The sequence below is a fragment of the Ceratotherium simum genome, chromosome 31 (assembly GCF_057802395.1).
Source record: "Ceratotherium simum simum isolate JZ-2026a chromosome 31, ASM5780239v1, whole genome shotgun sequence".
In the NCBI taxonomy this organism is placed as follows: Eukaryota; Metazoa; Chordata; class Mammalia; order Perissodactyla; family Rhinocerotidae; genus Ceratotherium; species Ceratotherium simum.
The window spans coordinates 7,953,900-7,979,966 of NC_141930.1; the positions used below are offsets into that span (position 1 = coordinate 7,953,900).

Sequence of the window (26,067 nt, forward strand, 5' to 3'; positions counted from 1 at the left end):
CCAGCCAGCTCTCTTAGAAGTTCTTCCTCATATTAAACTGGAACCTGCCAAGTCTGCCATCTTATAACTTCTACCCATTTTTCTTATTTCTGCTTTTTAGAGGCATACGGAATAGACGCACAAAATAAATATTGTGACCTCTTTAATATTGAAGTCTTTCCAAGTCTTCGGGCAGTGGTCCTCTTTCTACTTTTCTTTCAACCTTCTAAACGCCCTCCTTCCCGTAAGTTCTTCATTCAACATAGTACAAGATTCTTTCACCATCTTCTTCTGGATAGACCCCATTTATCAGTGACCCTCTAATTGTGTTGCCTAGAATGGATCAAAATACTCTAGATTTGGTCAGAAAAGCGAAAGGAGATTGGGATTATTATGTGGAATATACATTTTATTTTGTGGAATATATACTTGTACTAAACTTAAAATTACATTAACTTTTTGGGGAGCAAAACCACATTGTGGACTCTTACTGACCTTGCAGTTGTCTAAAACCACCTTAACACATGAAGTGCCTTTAAACCACTTGCTTTTCTGTACTTGTGTAATTGGTTTTCTTTTTTCTTCTGATTTCACAGAACTTCTCTAGGCTTTAGTGCCCTCAGCTTTTTAATAAAGGGCAGGAACTGGAGTGTTTAATAAACGTACCCAGATTTAGGGGTGCAAAGGACAGATTCAACCAGGGCCTGTACATGTCAAGTCACGAGCTCTTTTCCAGGCTCTAAGGGTCTTTTTAATCCAGCCTAACTTCAGCCTCGTCAGCAGGTGATAGGAATCTGTGAGCCCCACCCCCTGCCCCTACTCCCCCGCCATCTCCCCTCCCCTCATGATGCTGAGTCTTGTCCTATGGAGGAGGCTGTTTAAAACACTCTGGATGGAATGAAATCTGCAGCATGGGTCTGATTTTTTTTTTCTTTCTCATTTTTTTAAATTGATATCTTAATAGTTTTTAACATTGTGAAATTTTGGGTTGTACATTTTTGTTTGTCCATCACCATATATATGTCTCCCTTCACCCCTTGTGTCCACCCCCCAACCCCATTGCCCCTGGTAACCACAATACAGTTTTCTCTGTCCATGTGTTGGTTTATATTCCACATATGAGTGAGATCATACAGTGTTTGTCTTTCTCCTTCTGGCTTACTTCACTTAGCATAATACCCTCCAGGCCCATCCATGTTGTTGCAAATGGGATGATTTTGTCTTTTTTTATGGCTGAGTAGTATTCCATTGTATATATATATCACATTTTCTTGATCCAGTCGTCAGTCGAGGGACACTTAGGTTGCTTCCACTTCTTGGCTATAGTGAATAATGCTGCAATGAACATAGGGGTGCATAAGCCTCTTTGGATTGTTGATTTCAGGTGCGTTGGATAGATTCCCAGTAGTGGGATGGCTGGATCATAGGGCATCTCTATTTTTAATTCTTTGAGGAATCTCCATACTGTTTTCCATAGAGGCTGCACCAGTTTGCATTCCCAGCAGCTATGTATGAGGGTTCCTGTTTCTCCACATCCTCTGCAACATTTGTTGTTTTTTGTCTTGGTGATTATAGCCATTCTAACAAGCGTGAGGTGATATCTCAGTGTTGTTTTGATTTGCATTTCCCTGATGATTAGTGATGTTGAACATCTTTTCATGTGCCTATTGGCCATCTGTATATCGTCTTTGGAGAAGTGTCTGTTCATTTCCTCTGCCCATTTTTTGATCGGGTTGTTTGTTTTTCTGTTGTTCAGTTGTGTGAGTTCTTTATATATTATGGAGATCAACCCCTTGTCAGATGTATGTTTTGCAAATATTCTCTCCCAGCTGGTGGGTTGTCTGTTCATCTTGATTCTGGTTTCGTTTGTCTTGTAGAAGCTCTTTAATCTGATAAAGTCCCACTTGTTTATTTTTTCTTTAGTTTCCCTAGTCTGGGTAGGGATGTCATCCAAAAAGATTCCTTTATGAATGGGTCTAATTTTTTTATGAAAGACTTTTCTCTCTCTGACCCTTGCCAGCCCACGTAGGCTACTGTGATAATAATCTCTTAAGTGTTTGGCTTTCCAAAAGGCATCTGATAAAGTCTCATTTCTTGTTGAAAGGGCACAGAAATCAGGACCAACCTACTAAAGTGGTTCTACCTCACACCGAAGGAATGGGTGGAAAATGGCTTTCCACTCCATTTTTGCCTCCGTGGATTGGGGATGGACAGGATAGTTTCTCTGCTATTGATGTCTCCTTCCCTCGTACAGATATTGAGTAGGTGTTGAAAATTCAATAATATTTATTTAATAAGTAACTAATTTAGAGAGACAGAAATAAAAGATTAAAAGAAAAAAGGAAACTCTGAAAACAGGCTGGTACAATGAATTTCGAACTCTTCTGTTCTCTTAATGTAGTCGAAAGTGCAGGGAATTAGGAATGTGGAGACAGAGGTCCCTCCATCGAAGGATGTGATCACGGATGCTTCAGGGATGAGAATTAGGAGAGAACACCTGCCCTAAAGTAATTTTCAAGCTACATTTGACTCTTGTGTCTGCTAGCAAGTCTTAGGTTTTCAAGCACTGTGGAAGTGATTTTGAAAATCTCTTGATCATGAAAATACATCCCTAACTGCAGTAAACCTGATGTGGCCAACCTAAAATGACTCAACCCTTTGTTTAGATGAAAATGTATATTAATCTCTTCAGTTTTCATAATGGAAAAACAAGTTTGCTCGTCGCATACTTGGCATTTAAAACATGCAGTCCTAACTTTGACCTTCTACATAATGTCTGTACTGCATGCACTTGTTAGGGAAATTGTATAGATATTCATATCCTGCCCAGCAAGAAATTTTGTTTTTTTTGTAAAAATAGACTTGATATGGTTGTTAGGTGATCGAATTTTCTTTTCCCTTATTTCTTGAAACATCTTATTTTGTAACTCTGAGAAAAGATTGTAACTGTGATTATTGATGCCATATTATAATGTATTACATTATATGCATATTCTACATTATTAAAAAATGAAGTCATTTATTGGACATTTAAAAATGTTCCATTTTCACATTTCATAAAATGATTTAGTGCTTAAACAAGAGACAAAATTGTTTGTGGTGGCACAAAATACTAACTAGCAGGGCAAGATTAGAAAGAACTTGGTTTAAAGGAAAAACAAAATCATATGTTTATATTAGAGTTGCAGATAAAGATTAAAAGCCTTATCCAAGATGATTGCAATTTGAGGAAATGCAGTTTGGTATTATGAACAATATCGTTTGCTTATTGCCATGAGGGCATGTAGGTTTCCAATTGCCAGTTGATATGCATTGTTTATTTTGGCCTAGTTGATAGGCACATGCTATCTGGTATTTTCAAAGGGATAATCATGAGTTTTTTCAAAGGACTTTTGGTAATAATTCAGTAGCAGAAGGTATTACAGTAATTTTTGTTTCCCATTTACATCTTCTAATGACCTGGGATAATAAATGAGGACTTAATATGTGTGCTGTATTTTAAATTTCAATGAGTGGAAATATTGGAGAGCTATAGAACTTTAGGAACACTCTTTACCTTTAATTTGTTAACCATGGCTGCTACCTTGGTAGTTCAGTACAGATAGTACCGTGGTTGAGAGATCTTTTTTTTTTTTCCTGAGGAAGATTGGCCCTGAGCTAACATCTGTGCCAGTCTTCCTCTATTTTCTATATGGGTTGCTGCCACAGCATGGCTGACGGGTAGTGTAGGTCCGCGCCTGGGATCCGAACCCATGAACCCGGGCTGCCAAAGTGAAGCGTGCAGAACTTAACCACTATGCCATGGGGCTGGCCCCAAGAGAGATCTTGATATAGACATCTTACAGAGACAATAGGCTGGATAGGCCAAGGAAACATGGCAGATGGTACTTTGAAAAAGTGAGACAAATTCGAAATACACCAAGTAGTCTGCATATAAAGGCTCACTTGTTAATTGAATATTTAAGGCTATAACAATATTTTATATAGCTAATAAAAAGTCTTAAAATTTTTGCATTTTGTATATATATTTAATCAATTTTGCACTTACTATCACGCACTCTATATCAGTTTTTAAACACTAAAAATTGTAAAAAAGTAGAAGAAAATCATAGGACTGCGAAGGACCTTAGGTCTGTTCTAGCACTGTCCTTTTTAATGATGGGAAGTTGAGGCCCAGACAGTTCATTTAAAGAAGACACGACGTGCTCACACTTGCTCGCTCTCTCTTTCTATCTCACACAGGTACATACCCCCCCATACACACACACAGAGACACAGACAAGATGCTGGCTCCACATAGAGATCAACATTACTGTGAACATTTGTACGAATTAGAAGAAACAAATCAGTGTTAATTACATAAACCAATAGAAATATTTTAATCTTTTCAAAAAAGAAAAGAAAAATTTACTTCTAAAGTCTTAAAACTTTCAGTAGGGAACTGTAAGAAAATCAGAAAAAGTTCTAAACTATTTTAACTTATTGGCATGAAAACATAGAGGGTTAATGATTTCAAAAGAACTATTTTTAAAACCTCTGAGAATTGTAATTACAGCAAGACAGCTAAATTGACTAGCAAAGTCAGAATTCCTCACAATATTCTCTTTTGATACTAAGCCTTGTATTTGTTGGCTTTGTATTATTTAATATAGTTATATCAAAGAACGAGTCAGAGAGAGATTCTCTCTTTTTTAAGTCTATGAGAACCATCACTAGCATGCGCTGACAGATGTTAAAGAATGTCTATGGAAAGAATGTCAAAAACCTCTCCAAAGGAAAGTCTTTAAACCGTGTCCTTAATAGAGAAATGCAAAACCAGATTTAATTGCCCTTTTCCTAAACAGCTCAGACATGCAGGCTCATTTGCTGCAGCATATGGTCTGAGAAAGTGCACAGTGGAAGAGAGCAGTCCTGGGGAAGGCTGGGATTGAATCCATCAGGCTGGAGTTCACAAAGATCAGTCACAGGCAAGCACTTGAAGTTAAAAGAAAGAAACACACCAAGCAGTAAAAATACAGGCTGTTTCCATTTTGAATGTGCTCATTGGAGACATCCTATTTGCCTTTCAACACAGCAATATTTCAGTGGTTTTAATATGAAGTATAAGATTTCTGAAAAACTAATATCTGGATGGTTTTTCCTAATTAAAAAAAAAGATGTAAAAAAAATAGGCAACATTGCATGAAGCTGTGGAAATTTTTTTCTGATAATTTAATTCATTATTTGTTACCACTGAAAGTAACAATTTTTCTAATGGGGAACAGTTAAAATAATGAGTTGGATGGCAGCAACATGGCTTACATTTTATTTCAAAGGGAAGATGTTATAAGACTATATGAAGTGGTAAATTCTTACCACTCTTAAGGAGATTAAGTTTACAGTTCTTACAAGAAGTCATAGGTAATTAAGAACTTAAGAATAGGAAGAGGAAAAAAATCTGTGAATCTTCTTATACCACTTGGTGGCATTAGGCAAGTGACTTTACTTCCATGTATCTTAATTTTATGTCTGTAACATGGGGGAAGCTATCTTTACGGAGAATTTGATTTTATTTTTAATAAGACAGTTCAGTTGCTGTGTGTCTGGTACAATGTCACTCACAGATTTGAGGAAGAATACAAAAAGTAACAGAAAATAAAGAAATGTTTGAGGGGTTAGTAATGGCAAACATGGATCTGATTGTTTATTATTGCTGGATCTAATAAATCACTAATTAGTAGTGATTTATTATAATAAATTATTTCTACGTGCTATTTTTCCTGTAAACTAGCCTTTCTGCCACAATGTATATTTATATATTGTGCAACAAGTATGCTTACTATTTTATTGTCAATTTGAAATTGTACAGAGCTACACTGTCATGTGGCTATTTAAATTTAAATTAATTAAAATTAAATATAATTTAAAAATTCAATTCCTCAGTTGTATTTCAGTTCCTGAGCCATATTTCAAGTGCTCAATAACCACATTACATAGAGTGTTTCCATTATCACAGAAAATTATGTTGGGGAGCGGTGTTTTGGTAGTATTGATATTTTAATTAAGTTTTTATCAATGCATTTCACTGAAGATAAGAACATAAATCATATATCTTAGATGGCAGGTGTAGAGGAGACTAATCTCCTGTCCGTGCAAAGATTAAGCCAAAGGTTACACTGGAAAGAAGTACGTTTAACACGCATGGCAAAACACAAAAATGAAATGGTGGTGATGCTTATGGGATGAGATTTTCTGAACTAGTGAACAACACTTGCTAACATTCTGAACAAAGTCAGTCTTCCATCAATTTACGCAGTAATCGCATTTTGGAAATTTAGTGTATAATTGAACTTTTTTTTATTGTGAAATTTTTGTTGTACATTATTGTTTATCAGTCACCATATAAGTGCATCCCTCCATCCCTTGTGCCCACCCCCCACCCCCCTAGCCCCTGTTTGGTGGTTACCTGTTTGGTAACTGTTTGGTAACCACCAAACAGTTCTATCTGTCCGTGTGTTGGTTTATCTTCCACGTATGAGTGAAATCATGTACTGTTTGTCTTTCTCTTTCTGGATCATTTCACTTAAGATACTACCCTCCAGGTCCATCCATGTTGTTGCAAATGGGACAATTTTGTCTTTTTTTATGGCTGAGTAGTATTCTATGGTATATATGTACCACATCTTCTTGATCCAATCATCAGTTGAGGGACACTTGGGTTGCTTCCATGTCTTGGCTATAGTGACTAATGCTGCAATGAACATAGGGGTGCATAAGCCTCTTTGGATTGTTGATTTCAGGTTCGTTGGGTAGGTACGCAGTAGTGGGATAGCCGGATCATAAGGTATTTCTATTTTTAATTTTTTGAGGAATCTCCATACTGTTTTCCATAGAGGCTGCACCAGTTTGCATTTCCACCAGCAGTGGATTAGGGTTCCCATTTCTCCACAGCCTCTCCAGCATTTGTTGCTTTTTGTCTTGGTGATTATAGGCATTCTAACGGGTATAAGATGATATCTTAGTGTTGTTTTGATTTGCATTTCCCTGATAATTAGTGATGTTGAGCATCTTTTCATGTGCCTATTGGCCATCTGTATATCTTCTTTGGAGAAGTGTCTGTTCATTTCCTCTGCCCATTTTTTGATTGGGTTGTTTGTTTTTCTGTTGTTCAGTAGTGTGAGTTCTTTATATATTATGGAGATTAATCTCTTGTCAGATATATGGTTTGCAAATATTTTTTCCCAGCTGGTGGGTTCCCTATTCATTTTGATCCTGGTTTCATTTGCCTTGTAGATGCTCTTTAATCTGATGAAGTCCCACTTGTTTATTTTTTCTTTTGTTTCCCTTGTCTGAGTTAGACATGGAATTCAAAAAGATCCCTTTATGGCTGATGACGAGTAGCGTACTACCTATATTTTCCTCCAGGAGTTTTATAGTTTCAGGTCTCACCTTCAGGTCTTTCATCCATTTTGAGTTAATTTTTGTGTATGGTGAAAGAAGATGGTCTACTTTCATTCTTTTGCAAGTGGCTGTCCGGTTTTCCCAGCACCATTTATTGAAGTGACTTTCCTTTCTCCACTGTATGTCCTTAGCTCCTTTGTCAAAGATTAGCTGCCCATGGATATGAGGTTTTATTTCTGGACTTTCAATTCTGTTCCATTGATCTGTGTGTCTGTTTTTGTACCAGTACCACGCTGTTTTAGTTACTATCGCTTTGTAGTATGTTTTGAAGTCAGGGATTGTGATTCCTCCAGCCTTGTTCTTCTTTTTCAGGATTGCTTTAGCTATATGGGGTCTTTTGTTGCCCCATATGAATGCTAGTATTCTTTGTTCTATTTCCATGAAGAATGTCCTTGGGATTCTGTTTGGGATTGCATTGAATCTGTAGATTGCTTTAGGTAGTATGGACATTTTAACAATGTTTATTCTTCCAATCCAAGTGCATTTAGTCTTTTTCCATTTCTTTATGTCATCATTGATTTCACTCAGTAATGTCTTATAGTTTTCATTGTATAGGTCTTTCACTGCCTTGGTTAAATTTACTCCTAGATATTTTATTCTTTTTGTAGAATTGTAAATGGGATTGTCTTCTTGAGTTCTCTTTCTGTTAGTTCGTTGTTGGTATATAGAAATGCAACTGATTTCTGTAAGTTGATTTTGTACCCTGCCACTTGGCTGTAGTTGTTGATTATTTCTAGTAGTTTTCCAATGGATTCTTTAGGGTTTTCTATATATAAGATCATGTCATCTGCAAACAGCGAGAGTTTCACTTCTTCGTTGCCTATTTGGATTCCTTTTATTCCTTTTACTTGCCTAATTGCTCTAGCCAGAACCTCCAGTACTGTGTTGAATAAGAGTGGTGAGAGTGGGCACCTTTATCTTGTCCCTGTTTTCAGAGGGATGGCTTTCAGTTTTTCCCCATTGAGTATGATGTTGGCTGTGGGTTTGTCATATATGGCCTTTATTATGTTAAGGTACTTTCCTTCTATACCCATTTTGTTGAGAGTTTTTATCATAAATGGATGTTGGATCTTGTTAAAAGCCTTCTCTGCATCTATTGAGATGATCATATGGTTTTTATTCCTCGTTTTGTTAATGTGGTGTATCACATTGATTGATTTGTGGATGTTGAACCATCCCGGTGTCCCTGGTATAAATCCCACTTGATCATGGTGTATGATCTTTTTAATGTATTGCTGTATTCTGTTTGCCAATATTTTGTTGAGGATTTTTGCGTCTATGTTCATCAGGGATATTGGTCTGTAGTTTTCCTTCTTATTATTGTCTTTGTCTGGCTTTGGTATCAGAGTGATGTTGGGCTCGTAGAATGTGTTGGGAAGTGTTCCATCTTCCTCTATTTTTTGGAATAGTTTGAGAAGGATAGTTATTAGGTCTTTGAATGTTTGGTAAAATTCTCCAGAGAAGCCATCTGGTCCTGGACTTTTATTTTTTGGGAGGTTTTTGATTTCTATTTCAATCTCTTTACTTGTGATTGGTCTATTTACGTTCTCTATTTCTTCTTGATTCAGTTTTGGGAGGTCGTATGAGTCTAGGAATTTATCCATTTCTTCTAGATTGTCAATTTGTTGGCATATAATTTTTCATAGTATTCTCTTATAATCTTTTGTATTTCTGTGGTATCTGTCTTAATTTCTCCTTTTTCATTTCTAATTTTATATTTGAGCCTTCTCTTTTTCTTGGTGAGTCTGGCTAAGGGTTTTTCAATTTTGTTTATCTTCTCAAAGAACTAGCTCTTTGTTTCATTGATCCTTTCTACTGTTTTTGTAATTTCAATTCCATTTATTTCTGCTCTGATTTTTATTGTTTCCCTCCTTCTGCTGACTTTAGGCTTTGTTTGTTCTTTTTCTAATTCTGTTAGGCATAGTTTGAAGTTGCTTATTTGGGCTTTTTCTTGTTTGTTAATGTGGGCCTGTACTGCTATGAGTTTCCCTCTCAGGACCGCTTTTGCTGCATCCCATATTAGTTGGTATGGTGTATTTTCATTTTGATTTGTCTCCTGATGTGCTTTTATTTTTCCTTTAATTTCATCAATGATCCATTGGTTGTTTAGTAGAATGTTGTTGAGTCTCCACAGCTTTGTCACTTTCCTGGTTTTTTCCTTGTAGTTGATTTCTAACTTCATGGCATTATGGTCTGAAAAGATGCTTGTTATGATTTCAATCTTCTTAAATTTATATAAGCATGCCTTGTTTCCCAATGTATGTTCTATTCTTGAGAATGTTCCATGCGCGCTTGAGAAGAATGTGTAATCTGCTATGTTTGGATGGAGTGCTCTGTATATGTTTGTTAAGTCCATCTCATCTAGTTTTTCGTTTAGGTCCATTATTTCCTTATTTATTTTCTGTCTGGATGATCTGTCCATTGATGAGAGTGGGGTGTTAAGATCCCCTACTACTATTGTGTTGTTGTTAATATCTCCTTTTAGGTTTGTTAATAGTTGCTTTATGTACTTTGGTGTTCCTGTATTGGGTGCATATATATTTAAAAGTGTTATGTTTTCTTGGTGGAGTGTCCCTGTTATCATTATATATTGCCCCTCTTTGTCTCTCATTACCTGCTTTATCTTGAAATCAGCTTTGTCTGACATAAGTATGGCAACACCTGCTTTCTTTTGTTTGCCAGTAGCTTGGAGTATTGTCTTCCATCCTTTTACTCTGAGCCTGTGTTTGTCTTTAGAGCTGAGATGTGTTTCCTGGAGGCAGCATATTGTTGGGTCTTGTTTTTTAATCCATCCCACCACTCTGTGTCTTTTGATTGGAGAGTTCAGGCCATTTACATTTAGGGTAATTATTGATATATGGGGGCTTGTTGTTGTTATTTTATCGCTCTTTTTCTGGTTCTTTTGCATTTCTTTTGTTTCTCGTCCTGTGTGTTTGGGACTACCAATTTAGTTTGGTAATTCTTTATGGGGGTTCTCTTAGTTTTCTCTTCCTTTATTGTGTGTGATTCTATTCTGATTATGTGGTTAGTGGTTACCATAAGGTTTATATAAAAAATCTCGTGGATGTGATAGTCCATTTTTTGATGGCCTCTTATTCCCTTAGACTAAGTCGATTCGATCCCTTTCCTCTTCCCCTTCTAAGTTATCATTGTCACATCTTATTCCTTCTTGTGTTGTGAGTTTGTGTTTACCATGATGAGGTTATATTTATGCTTGGTGCTTACTTTCCCTTGATCTTTGGTTTTATATTTAAGTGTTTGCTAATCTATTTTGGTAGAGGACTGCAATTTTTCTGGTTTTGTCGACCTATTTTCCTCCTTGTTCAACACTTTGAATCCCCTTTCTCTTTTTTCCTTGGGGATGAGGGCCTTCTTGAGCACTTCTTGTAGTGGGGGTCTTGTGGCAATGAACTCCCTTAGCTTTTGTTTATCTGGGATAGTTATTATTTCTCCTTCATATCTGAAGGATATTTTTGCTGGATAGGGTATTCTTGGCTGAAAGTTTTTGTCCTTTAGAATTTTGAATATATCGTTCCACTCTCTCCTAGCCTGTAAAGTTTCTGTCAAGAAGTCGGCTGAGAGCCTGATAGGAAATCCTTTGTATGTTATTTTTTTTTGTCTAGCTGCCCTTAATATTTTCTCTTTGTCATTGACTTTTGCCAGCTTTACTACTATAGGCCTTGGAGAGGGTCTTTTCGTGTTGATATGTTTAGGAGATCTATTGATTTCATTCACTGGTATTTCCAGCTCCTTCCCCAGGTTTGGGAAGTTCTCAGAAATTATTTATTTGAGCAAGTTCTCTGCTCCTTTTTCCCTCTCTTTTCCCTCTGGAATACCTATAATCCTTATGTTGGATTTCCTAATTGAGTCGGATATTTCTCGGAGAGTTTCTTTATTTCTTTTTAGTCTTAGTTCTCTTTCCTCCTCCATCTGGAGCATTTCTGCATTGCTGTCCTCAATATTGCTAATTCTTTCCTCCATATTGTCAGCTCTGATGCTTAAGGCTTCCAGATTTGTCTTTATCTTCTCTATGGTGTTTTTCATCTGTAAGATTTCTGATTGGTTTTTTTTTTACAGTTTTAATCTCTTGTGAAGAAACTCCTGATTTCATTGAATTGTCTGTCTGTGTTTTCTTGTATTACATTAAGCTTTTTTATGATGGCTATTTTGAATTCTGTCATTAAGGTTATACATTTCTGTCCTTTCCGGGTTGACTTCTAGGTGCTTGTCATTTTCCTTTTGGTCTGGAGATTTAATATATTTTTTCATGGTGCCTGTTGGTGTTGGCTTACTTTTCTTCATTGTGACAATATATGGTCGCAGTTTCCTCTTGCTGCCACTGGGTGGGGGTCAAGGGCTGTGTATTCTGTCCCACCTCAATCTGCGGGCACTCTCCTCAGCCCCTGGCTGATCTGAGGCATGGCAGAGTGGAGGCTGCCGGGGTGGGGGTGGGGTGGGAACAGCTGGAGCTGGAGCGCAGCTAGGCCGAAGCAGCTGGGGCTTGGGTGCAGGTGGGTTGAAGGAGCTGCAGCTGAAGTGTCGCTGGGCGGAAGAAGCAGGGGCTGGAGTGCTGCTGGGCCACAGAAGCTGGAACTGGAGTGGGCTGGGCCGAAGAAGGAAGAGCTGGAGCGCACTGGGCCAAAGATGCTGGAACTGGAGTGCGCTGGGCCAAAGAAGCTGGAACTGGAGTGCGCTGAGCTGAAGAAGGAGGAGCTGGAGCACTGTTGGGCCAAAGATGCGGGAACTGGAGTTCGCCAGGCCGAAGAAGGAGGAGCCAGGGTGCTGGGCCAAAGAAGCTGGAACTGGAGTGCGGTGGGCCGAAGTTGCTGGTGCCAAGTCAGGTGGAGCCTGAGCACGGGCCAAGCTGAAGCCGCTGGGGCCAGTGATGGGGGGTGGGGTCAAGCTGAAGGAACTGGGGCAGGGCACGGTCCAGCCGAAGGAGCTGGGGCTGTGGCTTGGTCCATCCAGAGCAGCTGCAGCTGTGGCGTTGTGTGACCTGAGCTGCCGCTGCCTCTGGTGTCGGGGCACAGGCTCGCCTCGGTGCTGGTCGGGCCCGGGCACCTGGGGGCCACTGCCTGTAGGGGTGGGGCGGTCACGCTGCCCCTGCTGGTAGGGCCCCGGGCGCCTGGGGACCGCTGCCTCTGGGGACGGGGCTGAGCTGAAGCTCTGCTGTGCTGAAACGCCAGTCGAGTGGGCCGGGTGGGGAAGGGGTGCTTACTTCCGCCTCCCGGATCTCAGAGGTTTCTCACCTTGCTGTCACTTTCTGCTCTCCTGAGGGGCTAGCTTGTTGAAACTACCCTCACAACAGTTCCGCTCCCTCTGTAGGGGGATGCCCTCGGGCTGTGAGGGGTCTTGGAGAGCACCGTTTTCCACCTGGTAAGCCGCCCCTCCCCCTCCTCTGAGAGCCGTGTGGTCTGTCTCTGGCTCATAGTCCTTGGGGAAGGAAAGGAGCTCCTCTTACCTCCTTCCACTTCCTCTGGGGATTCCAGCACCTCTGTCGTCCGGTGTACAGCTGCCTGGGTGCCTCAGATGTCCCCTGTGTTGTGTGAATAGCTTCTGTTGGAACATGAATGTCTTTTTTGTTGTGTCTTAGAGGGGGAGAGTTCAATGGGGGAAAGCTCACTCCACTGTGATGCTGACGTCAGTCCTCCTAATTGAACTTTTATTAAAAAGTTTGTATCTTTAGTTCCAGGCGTAGATAATCATAAGCAGGGTTTTCACCCACATCAATGTCTCGCCACAGAGACAGGACAGCTCTGTTGTGCAGAAGAGTTTTGTGCATTACAGAATGTCTGCATCCCACCCACCCCCCTAAATGTCAGCCTGATCACTGTGATAATCAACAAGTTCCTCTAAATATTTCCAACACATTTTAGAAAACCTGTGCTTTATGGTGGGCCCAGTATTAAGACAGTGGGCACATCCTGCCTCTTGAGATTATCATCTTAAATCTGTTCCTTTGTTGGATGCATTTTATTGATTTATCTTTGGGTTCAATATTTTTAAAATGGAAAACATAATGCTGCTGTGGACCTAATTCTTCTTTTAATATCTGTCCTTATTCATTCCTAAATGTTTAGACATAATTAAGTGACCAAGGATAAAGAAGGAAAAATTTCTTCTTTACATATATCATGGACTTTTGTCTTATATCCATTAGAAAATAAGGCTGTATGGCTTTGAGCATTGGCTCAATGAATTTGTTCAATGAAGTCCTGGATTTCCTTAAGAAGCACATTGGAAATAAAACAACAGAAATAATTATCACAAGGTCATAATGCTGTGTAGATGAAATGAGAAAGATAGATAAAGACTCAAAATCTAGAGCCAGACTTCTTAATCTTAGAGGTCCATAGCTAACCTTCAGCTAATCTGTGAACCCCTTGAAATTATAGCAAGAAAGAGTCCATTGATATAATCAAAGGAATGAGGAAAAGCTAGTTAAATAAAAGAATAATAAAATCCTGTTACAGAAAGAAGACATAGAGAAGATAGATTCAGATCTATAAAATCAAGAAGGGAGATGGTTGATTAGGTTAGAAGTTAAGTCTACTATTGAAATGGTAAATTTTAGAAAGAAGCTCAAAAAATGCTTCTTGGAAGAACAAATAATGAACTTATAGAAATTATCATCTTCGTCTTCCGAGAAATGGTATGTGCTGGAAATAAAGTTGATTCCTAAAAGGCTTAACTCCATCCAGAATTAAAGAAGCAGGACTGAGAGGAGATAGGTAAAGTGAGACGGCTCTGCCTGCCCCTCAGTCTTCCTTGAGCCACTGTGGGAAAGAATACTGGAGAAGATAAATCACCGTGACCCTTTCGTGACTGACAATATATGCTACTTTCTTATTTCCAGTTATATTGTAGTCAGTGCTGGGAAATGTGGACTGTTAAATGTGTAGTTCTCTGAATTTTACTTGCTTTTGTTCAGTGCTATTTGGCCTCACATCCTCAAAGGAAATTCACATTCATTTCAAAAATCATTGTTTTCATTTTCATAGGACATATATTTTATGATATATTTTAAGATAGGAATGCTTATACCATTAAAATAAGTAGGATTTGAATCAAAGCAAATATTGACAGAAAACTCTACCCCCAAATTTACCTTCTAAAGGAATCTATTATTGATTTAATTGTAGCTTGGAATTATAACTGGGTGTGCTCTTGTTCTTGCCATCACACCAACACTAGAGTACCAGGTGTCACTGGGCTTGTTTTGATGATGATGGTGGTGATGATGGTAGTGGTGATGATGGTGATGGTGGTGGTGGTGGTCATGATGATGGTGATGGTGGTGATGATGGTGGTGGTGGTGGTAGTAATGGTGATGATGATGGTTGATGATGATAGCTAACATTGTTGAGCATTGATAAGGGCTTGGCATGTGTTAACTCATTTCGTGTTCACCAGGACCTATGTGATAGGCATAATTATTATTCCCATTTTATAAATGAGGAAAGTGAAACAGAAAGTAACGGCTCAGAGTTGCGTATTTATAAGTGATAGAGCTGGGCACTTATCTAGGCATCTGGCTCCACAGCCCACACTGTTAATCACTATGTTGCCTCTTCTGTACTTTTATACTTAGGCCAAAATCTTGGAATAAAGTGACCATTTAAAGACTGCACAAACAATCTGGGAAGAGTTTACTGGCATATTCATTTTAAATCTTGTTATGTGGAACAATGGAAACCCAAATGGAAAGACTAAGTAGTGTAAGTGATTAACGAAGACTACAATACTGAAGGTTCACCTCAGATTACATTGGCAGAAACGCAGTTCTCAGAAATGCACTCGTTATTTCTTTCTTTCCCTTTATTAAAGTGTTTCAGAGTTAAAGCAAGGATAAACTCCACATGAATTCTATGGCTGCTGTTCCTGTTGAGGAAGAAATAGGCTGACCTTCTATGTCCTAGGTTTCCCAGAATGGACGGTCTGTGCAGGAGAGGCAGCCCCGCTCTGGGCTGGCAGTGGGCTCTGTGGAAGGGACACTGTTTAGGTGCATTTCTTTATTATATACTGTTACTGCCTGACTTTTTTTTGTCTTTCTAAATTACCCTAAAAGACTCTGTCATCACGTGTGGAAAACATCTGTTACCCTTGAAGGTTGTAATGGTGGTCGTGCGGTGCTGTCAGAGGGCCTTGTTTTACCGGTCCTTTGTATTGGTGTAGGCTGTCCTGTCCTCCGCGCTTGACTGTACACGATAAGGGTAATTCTAGGCCAGCTTTTCTCAAGTGGGGATCAGAGACTGCATCAGAGTCACCTGGGGAGCTTGTTAAAAAGGCATATTCCTGGGCCAGTCCAGTGGTGTAGTGGTTAAGTTTATGTGCTCCACTTCAGCAGCCTGGGGTTCATGGGTCCAGATCCCGGGTGCGGACCTACACACTGCCTCTCAAGCCATGCTGTGGCAGGCGTCCCACGTATAAAATAGTGGAAGATGGGCACGGATGTTAGCCCAGGGCCGATCCTCCTCAGCAAAAAAGGAGGATTGGCAACAGATGTTAGCTCAGGGCCAGTCTTCTTCACCAAAACAAAAAAGGCGTATTCCCAAGTCCTCCCCCCAGATTTGCCAGATCACTCTCTGGGCTTGCTTCCCTCCATTTGCATTTTAAACAAGCAGTCCAGGTGCTGCTGATGTCCTGGAGAGTGTGGAAACCACTGTTCAGAAGACTGCTTTAAGTGCAATGTGTTCATCACGGTACTGTCAGAGGCGCAGGGGTGATTAAATCCTTGCCCATTGCTGACAGTCTGATAGGGAAGATAACACTTACATAGAAATAACTGTAATACAAAGTAAAAATTAAGTACCATAAAAGTAGAAGCAGCTACTTCTGATAGCAGGTGTCAGAGAATCTTCCAGAGGTTTTTTGTTTTGTTTAGTACACAATAGGTGCATTTGGATGAATCTTCATTCATTCAGCACACATAAAGGTCTGCAGTGTGCTTTTCATCTCCTTTACAGCTCACTGGATAATTTCCAGAATTTCTATAATTTTTAGAGGTGAAGGCAAAGCAGTCATATTAGTAAAGGCTCCTGCATCTAAACATGGGGACAGGGTTTGCCTTCCATAAATTACCAAGCTTACTGGTCACTCATGATGTTTCTGTTAATTACTTTTTAATTGGAGATTGCTAGCATTTATATGACCTAGAACATTTACAGCGAGAGCTTCCTCTTCAGTGTGACTATGCCCAGAACTTTTGTCCCAAGTGTTTGTGACGTAATCAACTCTTTTTATGAAAAGTCATTGTTTCCTTCCTCATGGTTAGTTTATAGTCCACCTATGAGTAATACTCCTAAAAATAAGTGAAAAGAAATAGGCCAACAATGAACAATGGAAGGAGAAGAGAGCTAACATTTATTAACCACTATATGCCAGGCACTGTGCCAAGCAAATTTCAGAGGGGTTAGGTAAATGTACTGGTCCACACAGTTGCTAAAGCCAAGAAAATAGAGATTCTAGATCTTTGGTGACCTGGTGGCTTTTATCAGCAAGTGTCTTGTGAGTTCACTGGTCGACATCTGAGTACCTGCTGCATGGGCACGGGAAGGGAGAGAGAAATACAGCGCCAGACCTTGGGGAGTGTACAATCTAATGAGAAGTCAGAGATTTCCACAAATAACACACACAAGTAAGAGAAGGGCACTAACATTCGCATTTACTGCCTATGCGTTTTCAGTGTATTATCCCATTTAACCTTCACAGCAGACCTGCAAAGTGGAACCTCTTGTTACACAGGTGAGGAAATTGTGGTTCAGAGAAAGCGTGTTATCTAAGGTTACCCACCTAGTAAGCAGCAGGGCTCAGATTTGCATCTGAGTCTATGACTGCAAAGCCTCTGTCTTCCTTGGGAATTCCAGTGACAGACTCTTCAGTCTGTCCTGGGGAATGGCGAGGCTCTCGGGAGCTGCACTGGATGCGTTCTAGCTGAATGGTTAAGAATCCATAGGATTGAGCTAGACGGAAAGTTCAAGCGGCGCCCCAGCAGAGCAAAAGTATGGAGGAGTAGGAGTATGTGGGGATGGACATGCGGCCGTTTCCACATGAGCACACCAGATATGGAGCCCATCATGAGAAGTGGACTGGAGAGGTGAGCTCTGGGAAGATCCTGTCGTTCCTCAAGCTTCAGCTAGGGATGGGGAGACCTGAAGGGCTGAGGTCATGACACGTCTGTGTTAGAAAATGAACCAAACTTGGTAACTAACTGCATGTTTCAAGAGAGGAGGGAAGGAGGGGTCAACATGAATCAAAGCTGATGGGATGAATCAGTGTGGGTTGTGCTGTGAGGACAAATGAAAGAATCCATTAGAACATCAGTTACAGCTCCAAGTAATGTACAAAATAGTGCACAGCTTTACCTTGTCTGTGACCTAACCGTATTTTCCCCGTGGTTAATTCATATGGCATATGTTCTATAATTGCTCTTTTCTAAGAATATAAAGCTATGCATCAATTAATATTCTAGGATTTTAAACAGAAAATATGATCTATGCTGTCAATACACATACATGTATACATATATGTAAATATACATATAGAAGGACTAGAAAATGTGACTGACTTAATTTATTTTCCAAATTTTACAAAAGGACATTTACTTCTATAATCAGAAATAAAAATAACTTAAAAAAAAATAAAAGCCAAATTGCCTAAATGTTTACTTGATGGACCATTTATAAATTCCTTCAGAATACCTAATCAGACATTGCGTGGAGGCTGTTCGTTGTATGGTCTGCCAAAATCATTTTCCAGTGACGTTTTTTGAGAACTTTGTTTCTTCATTTTCTGTTTATATAAAATTATTTTAATTTTAAAATTAACTTAAAGTACTTGAAGTATATATTTAGATATTTAAAGATTTGTAGTTTTTAACTAATAACAGTATTTTCACTCTCCTGCACCTTTTCATAATGTTGATATTAAATTCTTAACATAGTTGATCAAGGAAGAAAAGCAAATTCATATCAGTTTTCATTTGGTATTATAAAATGCTTGGATATTTTATTGACCAAATGGAGCCATCATGCCTGTTACAGCCAGCATTCCACTTTAATTACAGTACAGTCAGTCCCCAATACTGAGTACTTTGCATTCAGACTTTTTTCCATTTTGCTTTTCTAAAATTTACTTTACTTTAAAAGATTTTAATTTTAGAAGAAAAAATGTATCTGAAAGTTTGTTTTTCCCCTTGACACTCTCTGACTTTAAAAATGAATGGCATATTTTTTAAAATATCAGTTTCAAGAACCAACTTGTTTGAATTTCAGTTTGAAATACATTTTTATTTTGTTTATAAAATCTTTACAGGCAACTTTAAGATGAAAATTCTGATACAACTCAATTACTTTTCTGTCAAAAACAACAATTTCTCAGGTCTTAGTGTTAACTTTTTGTAAAAAAGTGTTAACTTCTTTATCTTTAGCCAACACAAATTAAAATTGGAATTTGGATTTTACTTTAACCTAGTTGTTCATATGCTGTGCAGAATTCATGGAATTTTTTTCTTACTATTTAGGAAGTACCAGAAAGGAACCCGAGTCCGGCTGCGGCTGTTAGATCTTGAGCTCACGTCCCGGTTCCTGGGAGCAACGACAGATGCAACCCTCCTAGAGGCCGATGCTGTCCTCTTAGGACTGCAGGAGAGCAAAGACTCCAAATCGAAAGAGGAGCATCGTGAGCAGTAAAGGAACTGCGCTTAGTGCAGTCACTTCTTTTGTGTTGAACACAGATATCCATCAAGAACGTGATTAGAACATTACAAATAAACGATTGAAAGAAGACATAATAAAGGAAAACTGTGATTATAGCTCTTCCTTGTTAGAATTTTCTTTAGTTGTGTCTCCCTTCCCCCCTTTTTTATACCCTGATTGGGTTAGTGTAAACGGTACTGAGAAGTTCTGCCATTCAGTAAGTACGTTTGGAGTGCTGTCTACAGATAGGTCTGTATGGCACTATTCTGAACACCAAAGAAACAGAGTAAATAAATTAGACAGAATTGCTTGCCTTGTGGCGCTTACTTTGACTGGGGGAGATAGACAATAAATAAGTAAAATATATGGCATGTTGACCGTGATACGTGCTAAGATCAAAAATAAGGCAGGGAGGGCAGAGGGTCTGAGTAGATGTTTCTCCAAGGAAGACACACAGACGGCAACAGGCACATGGAAAGATGCTTCATATCTCTAATCCTCAGGGAAATGCAAATCAAAACCACAATGAGACATCACCTCACGCCCGTTAGAATGGCCACCATCAAAAGGACGAGAGAGAACAAGTGTTGGCAAGGCTGTGGAGAAAAGGGAACCTTTGTGCACTGTTGGTGGGCATGTAAATTGATGCAACCACTATGGAAAACAGTATGGAGTTTCCTCAAAAAATTAAAACTAGAACTACCATATGATCCAGCAATTTCATCTCTGGCTATTTATCCAAAGAAAGTGAAAACACTAATTTGAAAAGATATATGCACTGCCGCGTTCATTGCAGCATTTTTTATAGTAGCCAAGATATGGAAGCAACCTAATGGATAAAGAAAATGGATTATATGTATAGGTAATGGAATATTATTCAGCCATAAAAAAGAAGGAAATCATGCCATTTGCGACAACATGGATGGACCCTGAGGGTATTATGCTAAGTGAAATAAGTCAGAGGAAGATGAATACTATATGATCTCACTTATGTGTGGAATCCAAAACAAAAAACAGAAAAACCGAGCTCATGGATGCAGAGAACAAATTGGTGGTTGCCAGAGGCGAGGGTGAAATGGGTGATGGGGCTTAAAAAGTCTGAACCTACAGCTGTAAAATAAATAAGTCCTGGGGATGTAATGTACAGCATGGCGACTATAGTTAATAAAAACTGTACTGTATATTTGAAAGTTGCCAAGAGAGTAGATCTTAAAAGTTCTCATCACAAGAAAAAAAATTTCGTAACTGTATATAGTGATGGATGTTAACTAGACTTACTATAGTGCTCATTTTACAATATATACAAATATTGAATCATTAGATGGTATACCTGAAACTAATATATGTTATATACCAATTATATCTCAATAAAAAGTAGAGAATGGGGTTATGAGATGTCAGAGTGACAGATTGAAATTTAGGTGTGATGTTAATGGAAGGCCTCACAGAAGAATTTACTTTTTTTTGATCTTTTTTAATCTATTTTTTTTTACCTTTTTTGATGTGTAATTTTGTTTATTTTTCCTTTGATACAGTAAGTATTTAGAAAAAGCTTTTCTAAGAGCTTTTTTTAAATTGAAGTATAATTGACATATAACATTATATTAGTTTCAGGTGTACCACATAATGATTTGATATTTGTATATATTGCAAAATGATCACCACAATAAGTCTAGTTAACAACCGTCACCATACATAGTTTCCAGGAATTCACTTTTGAATAATATCTGAAGGAAAAGAGGGAGCTAGCCACATAAGTCTCTGAAAAAGAGTATTCTAACAGAGGGAACGGCTAGTGCAAAGGCCCTGAGGCGGGACTGTGCCTGTCCAGTTTAAGGAATAGGGAGGAAACCGTTGTAGCTGAGTATAAGAGGAGTAGAAGATGAACCTGGAGAAGTGAGAGAGGCCTCGTGGTCCTACTATGGACTTTGGCATCTCTTTACTCTGATTGAGGTGGAAGGTCTTTGGAAGATTCTGAGCAGAGGAAGGATATACTCTGACATTTTGGCAGGCTCCTTCTGAGTAGACTGAAGAACAAGGGCAGCGGCAGCAGCAAGGCCTGTAGGAGACTTGTAATCTAGGCGAGAGACGAAGGCTCTTGGATGAGTGGAGTAGCAGTGGCGGTGGTGAGAAGTGGTTGCAGTCTGAAGATGTTTTGAAGGTGGAGACAATGGTGTCTCCTAACCCACTGGATCTGGAGTGTGTGATCGAGAGTGGAGTGAGGACTTGAATTGCTGTCACCCGGGATGGGGAAGAGCAGGTGTGAGGGGACTGCTGAGCGCTCAGTTTTGGACATGTTAAATTTGAGATGCCTGTCAGCCATCTGAGTGGAGATGTTCTGAAGCCGTTGGATACATGGGTGTGGAGTTCATGGGAGAGGTCCAGATGGAGGAGAGAAACTTGCAAATCACAAACATTTTATCATCCTTACAAATTATGTAGGTCAAGAATTCAGGAGGGGTCAACTGGGCAATTTTGTTCCTTGTGGCATCAGCTGAAGTCACTCAGCTACCTAGCTGGCTGGTCTAGTGGGGTCCAGACAGCCTCACTCAGTTGTCTGGTGTTTTGGCGGGGGTGGCTGGAAGGTTGGGGTCAGCTGGCTGTCAGCCAGAGCATCTACACGAGGCCTCTCCTGCACGCTAGTATCAGGGTGGTTCGACTGTTTGCCTGGTGGCTGGCTTTCCCAGAGTGAGCATTCCAAGAGAGCCAGAAAGAAACTACACGGCCATTTCTACCTAGCCTGGGAGGGCACGCAGCTTCACCTCACTCAGGTGGTTATAAACGAGTTATTCGGCTGGCCCAGATTCAAGAGGAGAGGAGTAAGACTCCGCCTCTCAGTGGAGCTGTGGCAGTGTCACATTGAAGGCCAAATGAGATGAGAGAGATTGTTAGGGTCATCTTTGGAACCTAGTTTGCCACATCATCCCTTCCCAAGCTCACACTCCCAAAATCCCAAATCTAAACCTCAAGCCTTCCACTCACTATCCTTCCTGCTCTCTTAATTTTGTATGCCCAATTGAACACATCTTCAAAAATCCTTGAGACTCCAATCCACTGACTCCCAATTTTTCATTCTTTTATCATCCCCTTCACGTTCACACTACCCTCCTTACCCAGCTGTAAAGTCCGGGGCGCATCACGTAACTGCTCCCTTGCAAATCAAGTACCCTTACATCCTGTCACCTTGCTCCCTCCATTGCTTACCTGGCAAAACTCGAATGAAATCTGTCTAGCTACTTCATGCCTGTATCCGAGCAGCTCAACATTACAGGGGAAATCTCACAATTATATTGATTGATCTCTCTTTAAATCTGGAATTCCAGGCTAACATATCAGATTAAAATACACATCTAACTTCATTCCCTGCAAAGCTTCACTAAAAAACTACAAGAAAGGAAGATGGATGGATGGATGGATGGACGGACAGACGGATAGATACACACGTGAACACTCCCACACAAAACAAACTCAAGTATGAGAAAAACAGGAAAAGAGACAACAGCAACAAAATTTTGCAATCTAGACAGTAGATGGATGCATAGAAATTGACTTAGCAGAACAGACAAATTCTGAGCTGGCAGTGGGGAAAGCTGAGAACCAACCTGATTTACTGCAGAATCATCAGAACGTTCAGGAAGTGGCAATACTGGGTACTTACGGATCTGGGAATGAATTGGGGGCAGAGGGACCACAAAATAAGGAGGATTGGGTAAAAGCTGTTTGAGAAATAAGAACCTAGATTCCCTCCTCCACTCCTCTCTAATGGCGCGGCTGCCCCCCTCCACCCAAAGTGACTGTGTCCCCCGACCCCAACATAAGTCTGGCAATTCAGTGTTTGGATTCTGCTGTCTGTCTTCCTTTGTGGAAAGGATGAAGTTGGCGGGGGGCAGTAAAGCAGTAAGGCAAATGCTCCAAACAGGATTATTTCCTTGTGTTCTGAAGACTGGAAGCCAAGGGGAGCACCATCTGAATTGTGGAGGAGGTGCGGCCAGGAAAAAAGACAGAATCTATATCCTCTGATGTTTCAGATCCTGTAACCAGAGCCTAAGTTCCTGTTTTCAAAGGCTCATCACCAGAAAATGCCTTCTCATCTCACGACACCAATGTAAAGGCTAGTTTTTTTGTTGTTGTTGTTAAAACATTTTTTTTAAATAATTTTATTTATTTATTTTTTCCCCCAAAGCCCCAGTAGATAGTTGTATGTCATAGTTGCACATCCTTCTAGTTGCTGTATGTGGGACACGGCCTCAGCATGGCCGGAGAAGCGGTGCGTCAGTGCGCACCCGGGATCCGCACCCGGGCCGCCAGCAGCAGAGCACACGCACTCAACCGCCAAGCCACGGGGCCGGCCCTAAAGGCTAGTTTTTAATAACTCAAGTTCCCAGGTGTCCTGGGTTGAATAGTGTCCCCCCCCAAAAAAAATTCATGTCCACCCGGCATCTGTGGATGTGACCTTATTTGAAATAGGGGCTTTGCAAACATAATCAAGTGAAGATGAGGTCCCTATGTGTTTGTTTATTGTTGTTATTGGTGGTTACCAGAGGCGAAGGGGGGAGGGAGGAGGGTGAAAGGGATAATTCGGTACATGTGTGTGGTGATGGGTTGTAATTAGTATTTTGGTGGTGAACATGATATAGTCCATGCAGAAATAGAAGTACAATGATGTACACCTGAAATTTTTGCAATGTTATAAACCAATGTTACTGCAATAAACAAAAAATTAAAAAAAAAAAAAAAAAAGTGAAGATGAGGTCATGCTGGATTAAGGTGGGTCCTAAATGCAGTATGACTGTTGTCCTAAGAAAAGGCAAATTTGGACACAGAGACACAGAAACAGGGAGAACGCCATGTGATGACCAAGGCAGAGGTTGTAGTTATGTTGCCACAAGCTAAGAAATGCCAAGGATTGCCAGCAACCACTAGACCTACCAGAAAGGTATGGAACCGATTCTGCCTCTGAGCCCCCAGGAAGGAACCCACCCACTGACACCTTGATTTCAGACTCTGGCCTCCTGAACTGGGAGAGAATGAATTGTTGTTTAAGCCACCCCATTTAAGGTAGAATATTATGGCAGTCCTAGGAAAGTAATACAGCAGGCATCTATAAGAGTATGGTGTCTTGTCAGGGATGGATTTCCCAGCCTGACTCAGAGAACAGCTATCCGTCTCTCCCATGCTTTGACTCCACGATTCTCTTTGCAGCTGATGTTGTATTGCTAGTTTCCTGTGCTCCGTGTAGTATTCTTTCTTGGTTCACTTCTCTATTGAGCATGTCCTCCATTTGCAGCCTTAATGAAAGCATCCATCAGGGCCTTGTTCTAGGGAATCAGTCCCCCAGATGCCAATCATCTAATTAAAGTCAACCAGGTTGCGATATTCAAGAGAACCAGTTTTCAGGGAACAATCTTTGTTCTTCTTCTTCTTTTTTTTTTTTTTGGTGAGGAAGATTGGCCCTGAGCTAACATCCATGCCAGTCTTCCTCTTCTTTGTATATGGAACGCCGCCACAGCACAGCTTGAGCAGTGTGTAGGTCCGTGCCTGGGATCCAAACCCGTGAACCCCAGGCCACCAAAGCAGAGCACACAAACTTAACCACTAGGCAACCAGGCCGGCCCCACAATCTTTGTTCTTTTAATAGTAATAAAGTAAGGCAAGAGTTTGAATCAAGTCAATACTTTTTTTATAAGTCAACTCATCATGACAAACAAACAGAACAACTGTCTTACAATGTTTCTGTATCAGCTCAGGTCCTCCAGGAAGCAGACACCAAGACAGAATTGGAAGTGCAATTCTGGGGGAAATGCCTGTGAAGGATAAAGGGGAGAGGGAACAGGAGTACACTGAGACAGCCTCAAACTGTGATGTTGATCTGAGCCCTGGAAAAGAAGGAGGGAAGAAAGGAGGGATGGGTGGGAAGAGAGAGTCTAGACTGCAGCGCAGCCCTGAATTTCTCAGCCAGGCTACTGGGGAGCACCAGAGCAAAGCTTGCCCATTAGAAGAGTCCCATCTAGGGCAGGAATGGCCCATCTCTGGTACTCCCACCAAGCTGTCATTGGAGATGCCCAGGGAGTATCGCCTTAGCATGAACACTGGTGGCTTCTGAAGGTCCAGCAGCTAGAGGCTGTCTATGAGCTACACTCCAAGAATCAGATCTCTCTCTTTTTTAAACTATGTTATTGAGTTATGATTGGCATGTAAAAAGCTGTCCATACTTAATGTACACAACTCAAGGAGTTTGAGGATAAGTATACCGCCATGAAACCATCGCCACCATCGAGGCCACGGATGTATCCATCACCTCCCAAAGTTTCCTCCCACACCCTTTATTTTCTTTAAGGGAGATCTGCTACCACAATCTCCAAACATACAACTGCTAACACAAAAGCAACAGTTCTGATTTGTCTCCTGGTTTTCTGAGCAAGAACATAAACTTGCAATACATGAATTCTCAGTCATAACAGATTTATCATGTCTTTGTGTGAGTCTAATTTTATTTGAAATATAATGTGTCATAAGAGTTTCTCAGCCCTTCCCAATTTCATTTTTATTTGGCCTAAGACTTAATTACTAAATATAGTCAACTCTTTAGTTACCCATTATATAGAGAGGTACAGTAGCGTGGATTATCCTAATTATTTATATTTAACTTTAGAATATACATATATTTTTTTCTATGAAGCAAATATTTTTTTAAATTGTGGTAAAATATACATAACTTAAAATTTACCATTTTAACCATTTTTAAAGAGTACAATTCACTGACTTGAAGTACATTCTCATTGTGCAACCATCACCACTATCGACCACCAGAACTTTTTCATCATCTCAAACTGAAACTCTGTTTCCATTAAATAATAACTCCCCATTTCTCCCTGCCCCCAGCCCCCAGTAACCACCATTCTACTTTCTGTCTCTGTGAATTTAACTACTCTAGCTACCTCATGTAAGTGGA

The 26,067-nt window shown here is 40.0% G+C and overlaps 1 protein-coding gene across 1 annotated transcript in view; it reads left to right on the forward strand.

The window, feature by feature from the left end:
• Positions 1 to 19,231, forward strand: part of MRPS28 (mitochondrial ribosomal protein S28) — a 108,792-nt gene extending 89,561 nt beyond the window's left edge. The window contains exon 3 of the mRNA XM_004427138.3: positions 18,941 to 19,231. Coding sequence (XP_004427195.1) covers positions 18,941 to 19,109 — 169 coding nt within the window. The 3' untranslated portion in view covers positions 19,110 to 19,231. The remainder of the gene's footprint in view (positions 1 to 18,940) is intronic.
• Positions 19,232 to 26,067: the final 6,836 nt, after the last annotated feature.